This window comes from Hippocampus guttulatus, chromosome 4, assembly GCF_054856545.1.
Source record: "Hippocampus guttulatus isolate MCC_2025c chromosome 4, RoL_Hgut_1.0, whole genome shotgun sequence".
Taxonomy (NCBI): domain Eukaryota; kingdom Metazoa; phylum Chordata; class Actinopteri; order Syngnathiformes; family Syngnathidae; genus Hippocampus; species Hippocampus guttulatus.
The window spans coordinates 9,069,325-9,083,652 of record NC_141264.1 but is presented as its reverse complement, the minus strand read 5'-3'; the positions used below and the strand labels follow the sequence as shown (position 1 = coordinate 9,083,652).

General features: G+C 38.7%; 1 protein-coding gene across 4 annotated transcripts; it reads right to left on the bottom strand.

The window, feature by feature from the left end:
• Positions 1 to 3,977: 3,977 nt before the first annotated feature.
• Positions 3,978 to 14,000, bottom strand: ehf (ets homologous factor). Of its 4 annotated transcripts, XM_086109545.1 has the most exons (9): positions 13,816 to 14,000; positions 11,821 to 11,903; positions 11,458 to 11,718; positions 9,133 to 9,174; positions 9,000 to 9,044; positions 8,814 to 8,879; positions 8,648 to 8,692; positions 5,964 to 6,159; positions 3,978 to 4,485 (listed from the first exon to the last, which is right to left on the bottom strand). In XM_086109545.1, the coding sequence occupies exons 2-9, from the start codon at positions 11,897 to 11,899 to the stop codon at positions 4,386 to 4,388; spliced, it is 834 nt and encodes a 277-aa protein (XP_085965671.1). In that variant the 5' UTR covers positions 11,900 to 11,903; positions 13,816 to 14,000; the 3' UTR covers positions 3,978 to 4,385. The 4 variants fall into 4 exon arrangements, with proteins under 4 accessions (XP_085965671.1, XP_085965670.1, XP_085965672.1 ...); XM_086109544.1 differs by lacking the exon at positions 13,816 to 14,000 and having other exon boundaries at positions 11,821 to 11,923; XM_086109546.1 differs by lacking the exons at positions 9,133 to 9,174; positions 13,816 to 14,000 and having other exon boundaries at positions 11,821 to 11,923.
• Between the last annotated feature and the right edge of the window lie 328 nt (positions 14,001 to 14,328).

The following is a 14,328-nucleotide window of genomic DNA, read 5'->3' as shown; positions in this document are numbered from 1 at the left end:
AACTTTTCGGAGTGCCAACCTGTATAAACTACCAAAAAAATCCTTATAAAGAGCAAAAAAATCCTTATAACATACCAAAGCATTTTATATGTCAAAATAACGGCAGAAAAAACCCCACGAAATTTTCAATGATATTTATTGTAGATCTCCATAATACAATGTCTGGTTAATGTTTAATCATCATTCTACTTAGTAGCATTACTGTGTTCAGAGTTGTATTCCTGCGTTACTTTTTTGGAAAGTTGCCGGAAATGAAAGCATTCGAGTAGACTAGCACCATTCTGGGCAAAAGCAAATGGAACTACCTGTTAGGGGAAGAAAAAAAAAACGGAAAATTTCAGAATCCGTATGATTTGTGCGATACGGCCACATACGTAAGATTCACCACAAAATCCGTATGAACTATGGCTAAACCGTATGAGTTGACAGGTATGCACATTACGTTACGTGCTCATAATCACCACTCGACGGCATCGGAACACTAACCCGGAAACAACTACCTGGGGAATATAAAGAGACCATAACACTATATATAAGGTGCATCGGATTATAAAGAGCCCTGTTGGCTTTTCAGAAAGTTTAATGCTTTTAGGTGCGCCTGACAGTGCGGAAAATACAGTACACTAATCATGACCAATTAACATGTCACCATTTGTGTGTTATTATCCTAACCTACAATCTGGTTTTGCCAGTTTAGTGCTTAGCGGTGGACCTCAGTCAGAGATTTGGCAACAAGAGCAGCAGAGCTCAAATGACTGCAGTCATTACCCAAAACTCTTTTGTGGTTTGATGCACTGTCCATACTTGAAATACAGGTTTGGCGGTCTTCCTGCTGGTAATTTCTGCCTGACGCAGCTCTGCCAGTCCCTTTCTACACAGATCTTTCCAGCACTCCTCTGCCAGTTAGTGCATCCCTAACCACAAAAGGCCTACACCTGTCATCATTTTAGAGTCAATGTTTTGCTTATTTAATCCCGACTGCTGATGGGAGAGCGAGGTGGCAAAAGTACTCTCACCTAGGACCAAAATAGAAGTATAGATACGTTTGTAAAAAGAAACTCTAAAAAAAAAACGTTTGTACAGACTCTAAACGATGAGGTCAACGATATGCTTTTGGATTCACATATACACTATGACAGCACAAAACGATTCTGGTGTGTACAAGGTTGTGTTTGTTGTGATGTCTTATTTGGCAGATCCAATCAATGTCATCATTGATAGACAGTGCAAATTATGACATTACAGTCAATCAGCGATATAATATTTGCATAAAATGCAAAATATTGACCGACTGCAAACTACTCTATTAGATTGGAGTATAGTCGAGTAATATCTTAATCCCCAATATGTTGCTATTGTCATTCAGGTTTATCTCTCTGTTTTGTTGTCTTATGTGTGCCTGATCAGACCTCGAGATCTCAGTCAATCAAGATCTCAACCGTGGTTCACTTGACCTTTTTCTATAAATCTTTTTTTCTTGTGTTGTCATTGGCGAAGGTTGAAAAAGGTTACCATACTATTTTGACGGAGTAAGGAGCAGAAAATACAGATATCTGTTTCAAATATATGGCGTAAAGTGAAAAATGTCATCCATTCATCCATTTTCGAATCCACTTGTCCTCACTCGGGTCACAATCGTCCTGGAGCCCATCCCAGCTGTCTTCGAGCAGTCGGCGGGGTACACCCTGAACTGGTTGCCAGGCACAAACAACCAATCACATCCACATCCACACCGTCACACCGAGTGGGAGCTGATCCCATGCTGCCCGCTCCCAAGTCCGGCGAGTGTACCACTACACCATCAGTGGTCCTATTTTTATTTTTATTCAACCTTTATCGATCTAGGTCAGGTAATTGAGGACGGAGTCACATTAGTAACGCCGACGTGACTGCAGAATGCAGAGTAAAACAAAGCAAAATAACAGGAAATACAAATGCTTAAGCAAACTGGACAATATGTACAAACTGTACAATATGATAGTTACAGTACAGTTCATATCTATAAAATACATTACTTATATGATATCACACAGTGAATACAAGTTTCATTCAGTGCAGTGATCATGTCTAGTGTCCTTCACAATTTTTTGGAATGATTCTAATGGGATGAATTAGGTCAGTTTTTAATTATTTGCTGATGGGTATTTGAGCCGGCAGTGTGGTAAATAGTGATTTGTGTGTGGAGGGGAGTTTTTGAAGATGATCTATTCCACAGGATTTTTGTTATTTATCATCGGGAGGACCGCCATGTTGACAAGACACAATTTATGGAAATGTTAAATGTCGGAATCTGTTAAATAGAGTGAGAGAGAGAGCGAGAGAGAGAGAGACACCAACAAGTCACAAAAATAGTGAGAGGAACACATAGAAACTTGAATTTAAAATTACTGCCGACAGATCTGGTTTCTTTTCAGCCATTCTTTCAGATTGGTTTTAAAGGTGATTAATGTGGTCTAGGCTCTCAGTGGAGTTGTACTCTAATTCCAAACCTCTGTACCTTTGACCGATAAAACCTGACTACTCAAGGGGGTTTCTCTCTGTGGTACAGCACAGTCACCTCAAATTTGGTTACTCTCCCACTGATGCCGGAAATTAGTATCATGCACTCACTTAAAAGGCGGTGGAGCCAGTCCATGCAGAATCTTATACATAGAACAAGCCAAATTAAACTTTTGAAAATGATCAAAATTTAAAATATTATCCTTCTGGAAAATAGGGCAGTGATGGATGGAAATGAATTTCCAGTCCAATACCTTCACAGGTTTTTTGGAGAGTAATTCTATTGGATTTAGTGTACTTAAGCTTGCCAGTGACGAGGTGGCTATGTTGGGGGGACTTACAATGAAGAAATTTCATTTTATTTTAAAATTCTCAACTCTGTCTGTCTGTGTGTTAACTATCTTATTTGTCTACAATTATTCAAATTGAAATTTATAGTTTTACATACATTTATAACATGTATTTTAAAGTTAAATTTGAGTCAAGGGTGACACCAAGATATTTAAATTAATCTCACTTGTAATAACAGCTGTCATTTTGCATGTGTAAACTGAAAAAAGTAGAACTCCTTTTATCACAAGTGACATCATCATAGTGTTCAGTCAGTGTAGAAAAACAAAACAAGAGTGCATAAAGTGATGCATGAAATGAGAAATGGTTGCATGTTTTTGATTCTTTTACTGTATCAATTATGTAATTGTCATCCCAGCCCAGTCAGGAAACAGGCATGTTAACAGACTGTCATTCCGTAATCAAAAAAAAAAAATATATATATATACTGCATATACCGGTATATATATTTGAGATACATCTATTCCATTTTTACAACAAAATGTTTCGCAGTCCCGTAAATGACTGTCGACCAGGTCCCTGCCATTCATCCCAAGTCAGTTGGGGTAAATGACTTGGTTCAGTACAAACAAAATGTTTAGTCCGTCAATTAGTTTAGTTTATATAAATTAGTTATTTTTAGTGAGTCACACATGTGTTAGCCACGGCCCTCATGAAGATATGCAAAAGGCTAATGGAAAATGGATAGATGGACTCCTGTGGGTATCCACACCATTTTAATGACCACAGATGACAATGAGGACCACGTGGCAAACATCACAGGTGCAACACCGCTGTGGGATAGATTTGAAACAGTCAGTTAATAAAATGAGGTGCCAATCAAAAGCCCACTATTCAAATGATGGGTTATGTAAGACAGAGATAAATCGGAGTCGAGATTGGACACCGCATTTGCATGTGAGAATAGTAGCACAAGGAGCATCTGTTCATTTTACTATTATCTTGCTGGCTGCCACTGTGTGCAGCACCGTGATGGAGATGGCCTGCAATCCGGCAATCACAATGGAACCATGGACCTCTAGGTGAGCTCAAAAAGGTTCAGTCATTCAGTTACGGTGAGTGTCATGGGTGAAGATTCATCCACAATATTTCAAGTTATATTGTAAGACACTGCTTTCACAAAGATACAAAGGAATGACCAGCTTTATTTGTATCAAACATTAACAAAATAATCATAATAATACATGCATACACCCGCACAGCAAGAAATGCAGCATGCCAAATAAGAAGTTAAATTAGAGCATGTTTATATTTGGCTACATATTTTACCTTTTTGTTTGTTTGTTTTACACAGTAGTCCTTCATCCTTTGCACAAGTGGCCTCATTCACAATATTACTCATCCGACATGGATGAACATGTCTTCATTTGGGTCTATCTGGTTCACAATCATGCAACACAATGTGTTATTTGCAAAATATTAAAATTTTCTCATGTGTTCAGCAAAAGTACAAAGTCAGAAATGTGGCTTGATCTCATCAAGACCCAGCAAATTTATCAAAATCTTGCAGCATTCAAGTCTATCAAAAAAATTAATTATTTCTCAGACTCCTTCCATCCTCTGGCGTTCCTACCAAATTTGTACACCAGTCTGCGCCCATCTACTCGTTCCAAGATTTCCCTTTTGTAGTAATATCTGTGACAACAAAAAAAAAGATGTACAAATTAGTGATTCAGCAAGAGGATTTGAGAATTAACCCTTCCATGCAACATGTAACCTGATAACATGATAAGGGCAGCGCAGTAACCTCAGTGACAGGAAATAATAGCATACATAGGCGCGGCAGAGTCGAGCTGTGTTCTCAAATTGGTAAAATCCTAAATTTATATTCTTGGTGTGCGGAATACAATTAAGATGCAAGTCAAAAGTGACGCCCATGGTTTTTTTTCAGATTATGAGAGTTTAGTTTTGCTAACAGTTTCTCTGTCTTGCTTCCAGGACAATTAAAACCTGGGTAAATTAATGTCACTTAAAATATTTCAATGGGTTGTCTCTCTTCTGTGGTTCGTCCGAAACCCAGATTGATACTTCTCTAAAATATATATATATACAGTATATATAATTTTTTTTTTTTTTTTTAAAGAATTACTTAAATACTCAAACATATTAGTCACTTGTTTATATTCTGATCAGGTTGGGACTCTTATTTGTATTTTATTTTCTGCAAATAAATAACATGGGCGGCTTTGTGGTCAACAGATTAGCACGCCCACCTCACCGTGCAGAGGTGGAGGGTTTGATTCCGGGCATCAGCCTTCATGTGTGGAGTTTGCATGTTCTCTCAGTGCCTCTGTGGGTTTTCTGTGGGTTTCTTCCCGCATTTCAAAACCATGCATGGTAGGTTGATGGAACACTCTAAATTGTCCCTCGGTGTGATTGTAAGCATGAATGTCTATGCATGCCCTGCGATTGGCTGTTGTGGTGTACCCACCATTGTTGTTAACTTTCTTTCAATGAATTGTCTAAGATGAGGAAATCATCAATGCAACCTTCTACTTAAAAAATATTAGGTTAATTTGGAGCAAGGAAAACTAAAAGATATTTATCTGTAGGAGAAAATATGGACCATCCTGCGTGGATACGGAGACTGTTTAAACGTTGCAATATCACAACAGTTTTTTTGAAATGGGTTGTTCATGAACAGAGGCTCCATTCTGTTATGGATCGGAAGGAATTTTTGTTTTGTTAGTTTTGTTCATAAAAGCATGAGACAGGTGTGATGTGGCATACACAAAATGCACGGGAGAACTACAGGCAGTTTTTACCTCTTTGTGATTTAGTACATTAAGGCCACTAGTTCAGATCATTTGAATATAAATCTATAACTGTATTGCTAAAATCAAGCCTATTACCAGGGAAAATAAAATTACTCCTCAACTAAAGAAATGAATTATTGATGATGAAATAGGAAGATATTTTTGGAGTTCTCTTCTGATTTAAGGAAAGTAATGTTGAGCAGTCTTAGATGTGTTTTGCGTGTTTGTAATTAGCCAGGCACATGAATTGATTTTACTGTAGCTAAAATAATTTAGTCAGCCAAGTATTGACAACTTACGAAAATCTATACACTATAAGTTATTCTTGGCGAGTGCGTGTAGGCTGTGTGGTTGTACCTCATTGCCCGACTCAACTTCTCATAGGTCATGCTGCTGTTGTTTTTCTTCTTGCCCCACAACTGTGCCACTTCCTCTGATTTAAGAAAGCGAAATACCCCTTCTGTCCGATCCTCCCATTTGATCAGCCCTGGATTGCGTTCGGGATGCAGTAAAATGTCTCTGATAAATTCCCACAAATGGGACCCTCTTGGATCTGTTTTGGAAAAATCAAGATTGAATAGTACAGGTGAATTTGCATGAATTAAGTTTGAAAAAGGTCAAAATAAACAACAAAATCAAACAACTAAACAGACAAATGTATTGGGACATTGGACTATCAAACCAAAGAAAATGAACTGAAATGGAAGAAGACTTAAAATAAAACAATGAGGGTTAATTAAAGAGTCAAAGGGTATCCAACACAAAGCATTTGACATTAGAGTTAAAGAGGCTCGCAAAGGGCTGGCTGTAAATCTGAAACCATCCATCAAATTTCTTCCGCTTATCCTCGGTCGGTTTGTGTCAGCCTAAGCAAGGAAGCCAAGACTTCCTACTCCCCACACCTCACCAGGGAGACGTTCAGGAGCATATTAACTAGTTGCTGCAGCCACCTTATCTGGCTCCATGGGGTTCTCACTCAATCTCTCAGGGAGAACCTGGACACCCTGTAGAGGAAACTCATTTTGGACACTAGCATCCGTGATATTGTTGTTTTGGTCACGACCCGCAGTTGGTGACTTTTAATGAGGGTTGGAATAGTAGATCATCCAGTGTGTTGAGGGCTTCTCCTTTCATCTTAGCTCCCTCTTCACAACCACGGACAGCTATAGAGTCTCAGTCACTGCAGAGAATGAAACAATCTCCTTGTTTTTGTCACTTGCTTTCTTCTACCCCAAACCCTAAAATAATTGAACTCATCTATTTGGGGCAGAATCTCATTCCCAACCCGGATAAACTGTCAAACCCTGGAAATAAACATACATGTGTTCATGTACGTCGTTACACAAAGAGCCCTGCATTGATTTAGTAACCTTTACCAGTAAATGGTTTTGAAGTCAGATCAGAAGCAAAGGGAAAACAGCGGCAGATATTTGAAGACAATCGTAGCCTACTTATAGACATAAAAATACTCCACATGGTTTGCAATTTGGACAATGACTAAAATGGTGGTGCATATTATTGAGTCTACACCAGGGGTGTCAAACATACGGCCCGCGGGCCGGAACCGGCTCCTGAGGAGGTTCGATCAGGCCCGCAGGATAATTTAAAAGTGACCAAATGCATAAAAGACACTGAATGAATATTTTTAATAAAATGCTATTCATGGATTATCCACTGTTTTCTCTTTAGTTTGTAAAGTGTAAGCAGGGATTAAATTTACATTTTATATGCACATGTGTAAATGGTTTAAAAATTCCTTTCTTCATAAATCTCGTTTAATCTTAAAATGCATTACAACAATTTTCAATACCAATTACTTGTGAAAGTTTTGTGCCTTTGTACAATCAATGGGATCAGTTGCAATGCATATCTTCTTCTTCTTCTCCTTTCGGCTTGTCCCTTTTCAGGGGTGTCCACAGCGAGTCATTAATTTCCATCTTTCCCTGTTCTCTGCGTCCTATACTCTGACTCCAACTACCTGCATGTCTTACCTCACGGCATCCATGAATCTCCTCTTTGGCCTTCCTCTCTGTCTCCTACCTGGTAGCTCCATCTCTAACATTCTCCTACCAATGTATCCACTGTCCCTCCTCTGTACATGTCCAAACCATCTCAGTCTGGCCTCTCTAACTTTTTCTCCAAACATTCCTGTCTGAGGTGTCCCTCTGATGACCTCATTTCTGATCCTGTCCATCCTTGTCACTCCTAAGGAGAATTTCAGCATCTTTAACTCAGCCACCTCTAACTCTGCCTCCTGTCTTTTGCCTATTGCTAGTGTCTCTAGACCATACATCATGGCTGGGCTCACAACTGTTCTGTACACTTATCCCTTCACCTTAGCTGACACTCTTCTATCACAAATCACTCCTGACACTTTTCTCCAGCTGTTCCATCCTGCCTGCACTCTATTCTTCACTTCTCTTCCACAGTCTCCGCTGCTCTGCACTGTTGATCCTAGGTACTTCAATTCCTGTACCTTCGCCACCTCTGCTCCCTGTAACCTCACCGTTCCACTGGTCTCCCTTTCATTTATGTTTCATTTTAGTTGCAATGCATATATGTGAATGATAAAAGTAAATTGCACATTTGTCGAAGGAAATCTAAGGTGCTTCATGAAATCTTTTGTAAAAGATACATGTTCATTCAATTTCAATATATTTTCCTAATGTTCTTGTGCTTCACTATTCCAAAACAAAGGAAAGACATGGTATTTTGGTAATTTATAGCAGAGTATGGTGTAATTTTAGTGGTCCGGCCCACTTGACATCTACCGAGGCCGTATGCGGCCCACAGTGTGAAATGAGTTTGACACCCCTGGTCTATTCGAATAAAAGTCTAGACAATAGACATTTAAGACAACATAGGTGTGTTAAGGACTGGTGGGCCATATAAAATAGTGTGTCAGGCTGGTCTTGGTCCATGTGCCTTAAGTTTGACATACCGTATGTGATCTAAGGGGTCCAATCAAAGATGAATTAACTGTTTAAGAATTGTCCCAATTCATTTGTCTGTACATGAATGTGAGTTTGTGTTCTTCTTACTGTGTTTTTTGACCTGATGTTGGCGATGGTAGGACATTTTCATTTCTGAGAAAGAGAGATGAGGTGAATTTTTCTTTCATGCACTTTTATTATAGGTGTGAATATACATGTATTGCAAAAATCCTATATCAACACAGTATTTTCAGAAATATTTTAAAATCTTAACCATGACTGCAGGAAGGGGGAGGTGAGACAGCCGGGACATGAGGTTGAATCGATGAGTCATAGCCATCTAGGTCAACATAGGATAAGGTAATTGATTGAAATATGCTTTGGTAAATATTTGAATTAATAAGAATGTGTTTTAAATTAAATCAAATTAAAAAAAAACAAATTCATGCATTTACTATACCTGTTTGAGGATAGCTGACCTCCGAAAAGTTACAGGAAATTTCTACTGCAAAGAAACAATGATAGGACAATTAAATTTTTACTTTACATGACGTAAATAATGAATTCCAACTTGGCAAAATTTAATTTCTTACATTCTGGCTTTAGTTCCAGGTGACTGATTTCCATATGATATTCTGCATACGAATGAGAGGGTCAAAAGAAAATTTGTGCAAAGGCTTTAATTATTCATTCATCTTCCGAACCGCTTGATCCTCACTAGGGTCGCGGGGGGTGCTGGAGCCTATCCCAGCTGTCTTCGGGCAGTAGGCGGGGGACACCCTGAATCAGTTGCCAGCCAATCACAGGGCACACAGAGACGAACAACCATCCACGCTCACACTCACACCTAGGGACAATTTAGAGTGTTCAATCAGCCTGCTACGCATGTTTTTGGAATGTGGGAGGAAACCGGAGCACCCGGAGAAAACCCACGCAGGCCCGGGGAGAACATGCAAACTCCACACAGGGAGGCCAGAGCTGGAAATCGAACCCGGTACCTCTGCACTGTGAAGCCGACGTGCTAACCACTGGACTACCGGGCCGCCCAGGCTTTAATTAGTGTGAAACAAATTAATCACCCCTTGTACATTGTTAAGTATGTCAGAAAACATATTTGATATTTTACACATTGATCCCAGCTATTTGTATGCATATGAGACTGATCGTACAAATATGAAAACATGAAATGACTGAGCAAAATTGGTATTCATCCACCATCTACGACAGCATTTGTTTTTTTTCTCAATAGCAATATGAGACATCTAATTAGCCTTAATACTGCTGCAGTATACTATGGGTTGGTTACATGAATATTCTGTACTTTATTATAAAAAATGTCATACGGTAGTCCAAAATGAAACTAAGCTGCTTCCTCACTGCCAAAAGAGAAACATCAGAGCATAATGTCCCAGCATGGCCTTCAAACCTGTTGTATGACTATTTACGTCATGGCATGCATTTCGGAATGCCTCTCATAACAGGTGTAATCAGGGCCGGCTCGCTCATTAGAGTAGCTAGGCAGATGCGAAGGGCTTTGGTGACTGTGGAGGGCGGTGATGGTGGCGGTCAGGTGAAAACTCACCTTCACGATTATTATATTCAAATACATTATTCCTAATAACTCTCTAAAAAAGAAAGAAGAGTCAATGGAAATTAATATAAACAATGAAAAGAGGGTAGAGGAGCAAGGTTAATTACAGTACTTTGAAATCAGCATTCCTGTCCAGCAATAGCGGCATCTGACGCACTGTGCGTCACCTCCTTCTTGAGTGCCTCTGTTAGCTGTTTAATATTTCTGATTTTATCATGGTGATTGCAGATTAAATAAATGATATCTGAAACTAAAGTGATTCCGTGGAGTTAAGAAAATGTATAGCTGGATTGAGCAACTTTTGAAATAATCAAAGCTTCGGACAACTATTTCATATAAAAGGGCAATAAGACATTTAACTACCGGTACATTCATTATATACTGTTAAACTACAAAAGGTCAAATAACAGTGATACCTTTATTTGGGTCGAAAAGTGTCTCAGGCTGTTATGAATTAAAATATTGTGATTACTTACGCTTATTTAAAATAACATTTTCTCATGTTATTTTTGGCGATTTTTCTCAAAATCTCAAATCTAATTCAAATCCCAATGCACTTTGTGCACCTCATTGCCAGGGATGAATGTAAGGAATGACATTCCTTGATCAACTGTCAAACTACTGAACTTTAAAGTCAAAGGAGAAAAATATGCTAGATCATTTGAATAAATCCAAGTTATAATCGCCAGTGGATGAATGAATCTCAGGTGGGTAAGTTGATCATATTTACAATTACTTGACAACCAACCCTCAACACGGAACAACTAACGTCGATTAAAATGAACGTAATGCCCAATTGAAATTCCTACAAATGATCAGACTGCTCACTCTCTGTGGGAGGAGAGGCAAATTTACTGACTGACCACTTCGTAAAAGAATCAAAATGACCAAAACCATCCAGATCAAAAGGAAGAAAAAAATAGAGGAGGCAGGTAAATGAGGAATGTAAATGGGAGAAAGAGAGGGCAAGTTGTCGCTCCATTTGGTGTGTCCAATGAACAGCGAGTCACTCGCATAACTTGTTTGACAGTAATGAAACAATCATGAAGTTACGAAAATGTTGTATTTTATATTTGAAATGATGTGGCATTATTTTATAAATTATAGGAAATGTTAAAAAAACAAAAGTACTTATATAAAATCTCGCCCTGGGCGTCACATAGGCTGGGGCTGCCCCTACCTGTAATTTATCATCACGTAAATCATTTTCACATTGGCATATGCTTATACAGTATGCTGCTAAAGCTTAAATGAAAAGCCTGTGGGGGTTTATTACATTATTACTCAATGTAAAATTCACTAGATTTTTAATCAAACCCACACGCACCGGCCCACTTGAGCTGTGTTATGCTGTGGAAGAGAAAAGGCCCAAGGTCTCCCGCCGCATGGACAAAGTCCTGGTAGGTCAGGTTACAGAGCTGGTGACCATCCATATCAAAGTTTTGGAAGGGGACGTTGGAGGCATCAATCTGGTTTATGTCCATGACCTGTTGCAACCACTCCCACACTTGATATTTACTCCAGAATTGTGGCTGGGACTCATGAGGCCACAGGCGACTACTTGCGTAGCCAGCCATCACCATTGGAACTGGGAACAGGCACACAATATGAATGTATGATTATTTATTTCTGATTCCTTCGTAACAACATCACATCCCATGCTCAGGATGGCGTGTGTCATATGCCTCACCGTCAGCATAGAAGTTGGTCGAAGCCCAGTGGTGACTGGTGAGCTGACTGTCTGGAGTGGCGTTTGAAGTTAGGCTCATAGTGCTGCAACACACGTTCAACATAGCCAGAATGCAGTAGGAGAAGAGACATTCAAAACGGAAGAAGTCAAATCAATCAGTATACGGTAGCAAAGCATGTCAGCAATACAACGTCTTGAATTTTGAGTATGCTTTAAATATTTTTTTGTACAGGAGACAAGAGAATATGAGAAGTGTCATTGCTGGTTCAGCAATGAGCGCCAAACCATTTGCCTTATCACAGCACAGTATCCCATTTGGCTGTTTGCTACATGGTGTTATTTCAACTTTCAGAATTAAAAACAAAAGCAAATTAGGCTGTGAAACTATGACTCTAAAAGTAAGAAAGCAACATAAAACACTCAGAAGTATTTGAACACCCACTGCAAATTAGATTTATATGCAAAATATTGCAGGTTTGCAGTAGTTTTAAATGAAAACTAAGAACAGTTTAAATCGTTCAACACAACTGCTGGTTTGTATTCAGTGAATATTAGTTTTTAAAGTGATGATTTATGTTTTTTTTTCTTTCTTGCAACTAATGCAGCAGCAGCAGTCCTATATTTATACTGCTTTTTCACTAAAGTACTTGTTAAATGACAAGATAAGAAAACCTTCATTCGTCTCGCAATGGAGAAATTCCCAATTCACAGCATCAAAGTTATGAAAGGAAGAAGTAGAACAACAAAATATAGGAGAAATAATGAAATGTTTCATTCAACCTCAATTTGCTTCAAATTTAATGACTGGGCACAGGTTACACATGCAAAATGTGCGAGTCTTCACTGACGATGTTAACTAGACAGTTATTATTTTAAATGCAACAAACTGGTAGTAAATAACATTTCTGTTATTTTTAATAACTGCCATTCTTGCATATATTTCAGTTTTCCAAAAGTTAACCAACAATAGAATGTTTGATATGGATGCAGCTTGACCACGATATAATTCAATTACAGAATCTAATGGGAACTATAATGCGTTGGATTCTTTTGTCTTCCCTTCTCCCTTCAAGATCTGCGTCACGCCTTCAAGAAAATAAACAGATAGATCTGGCAAATCTGGTTCCTGCACAGATCACACTGATTGTAGTTTTACCAAAAGGCAACCCTTCAAGCCAAACAAACAAGAGCATGAGTGTACACCGAAACCACACCTGTTTGTAAAATTCCCTACCAGTGGGACATTTAGCATCCTGTATGTATTGTATGAGTAGACATCGGCCTCGCATTGACATTGACAAACACGTGTCTCAGAATCCGCAATCAAGGATAATGTTACTTTGTTTGGTTTCTAAATTTAGTTCCTGACACGCTGTTTTAATACTTTATTGATCTAATTGCTGGATGTGACACTGATCGGAATATTGCATTCGTAAATACAGTGCACTAATGTCTTGTCTGTAGCTACAATTTCTGTCAGTACAGAGAGCTATACTGAACAATACTACACTCTCTCTCTCTCTTTATATATAAATAACTACATATATATATACAGTATATATTCCCATAGATATATCCATCTATTTGCAATACTGATTTTCCTGAGCTGGGCCATGGGTGCGAGAAACTATCCCAGCTAAATTTGGGCGAAAGTGAGATGACACTGTCACCAGTCAGCTGCAGGGCAACCATTTGCACTCAAATTCACAGTGTCGCTGAATGGGAACTGAACACACGCTGCTACACAAGTCTGGCCAATGTCAGTGGCTACAGTAGATATATAGACAAAGAAAAATAAATCAAGGTGCGGTCATCTGAATATATTGGACTTCATTTTGGTTGGCATCTGGAGAGCGAACAGTATTTTTTCAGTGTCCTTTACATTTACCACCCATCAAGACAATGACATGTACAATAAAATAATAAAACATTTTTGACATGAATGAGACAAGTCCGTTTTGATTTGGATAATTTTCAGTCAAAATTTTGTCCTACCTGTGCAGTAGATTGATCCAACCAGGCCTGCAAGAGGTCTCACTTCCACATGCGTTGAATGAAGATCATTTAAATTCTCACAGATTACAACTACTTTTACTACAATGGTTGACAGAAAGATAAGTACAGAATTTGAATTGCTAACCGTAAGTGCTTCCCACTGCAATGGATATTTAATACCTCTAACTTCCTTATACACTCCAATTGGCTGTTCTTGCTTGCTCCACACAGGGAGATATTTGCATAGACACACACATGCACAGGCCTGGCACACTTTACTACTTTTATTTTCCCTTTTGACTCAGCTCCCAATTTCTTTTCTATCGCTCACTCAGAAGAGAAAAGTCTCGTCAAGAGACTCGCTGAATCTCATTCACTTGGATCCAGCTCCACAGAGGGAAAATTCAGTTGCTCAAATAACCTCTTGAAATAATATTTGACTTGACTGTTTATGTTTCATCTTGAGAAATCAAGTGCTCTCAGTTCCTTTTTAAAAGTCACTTCACCTATACA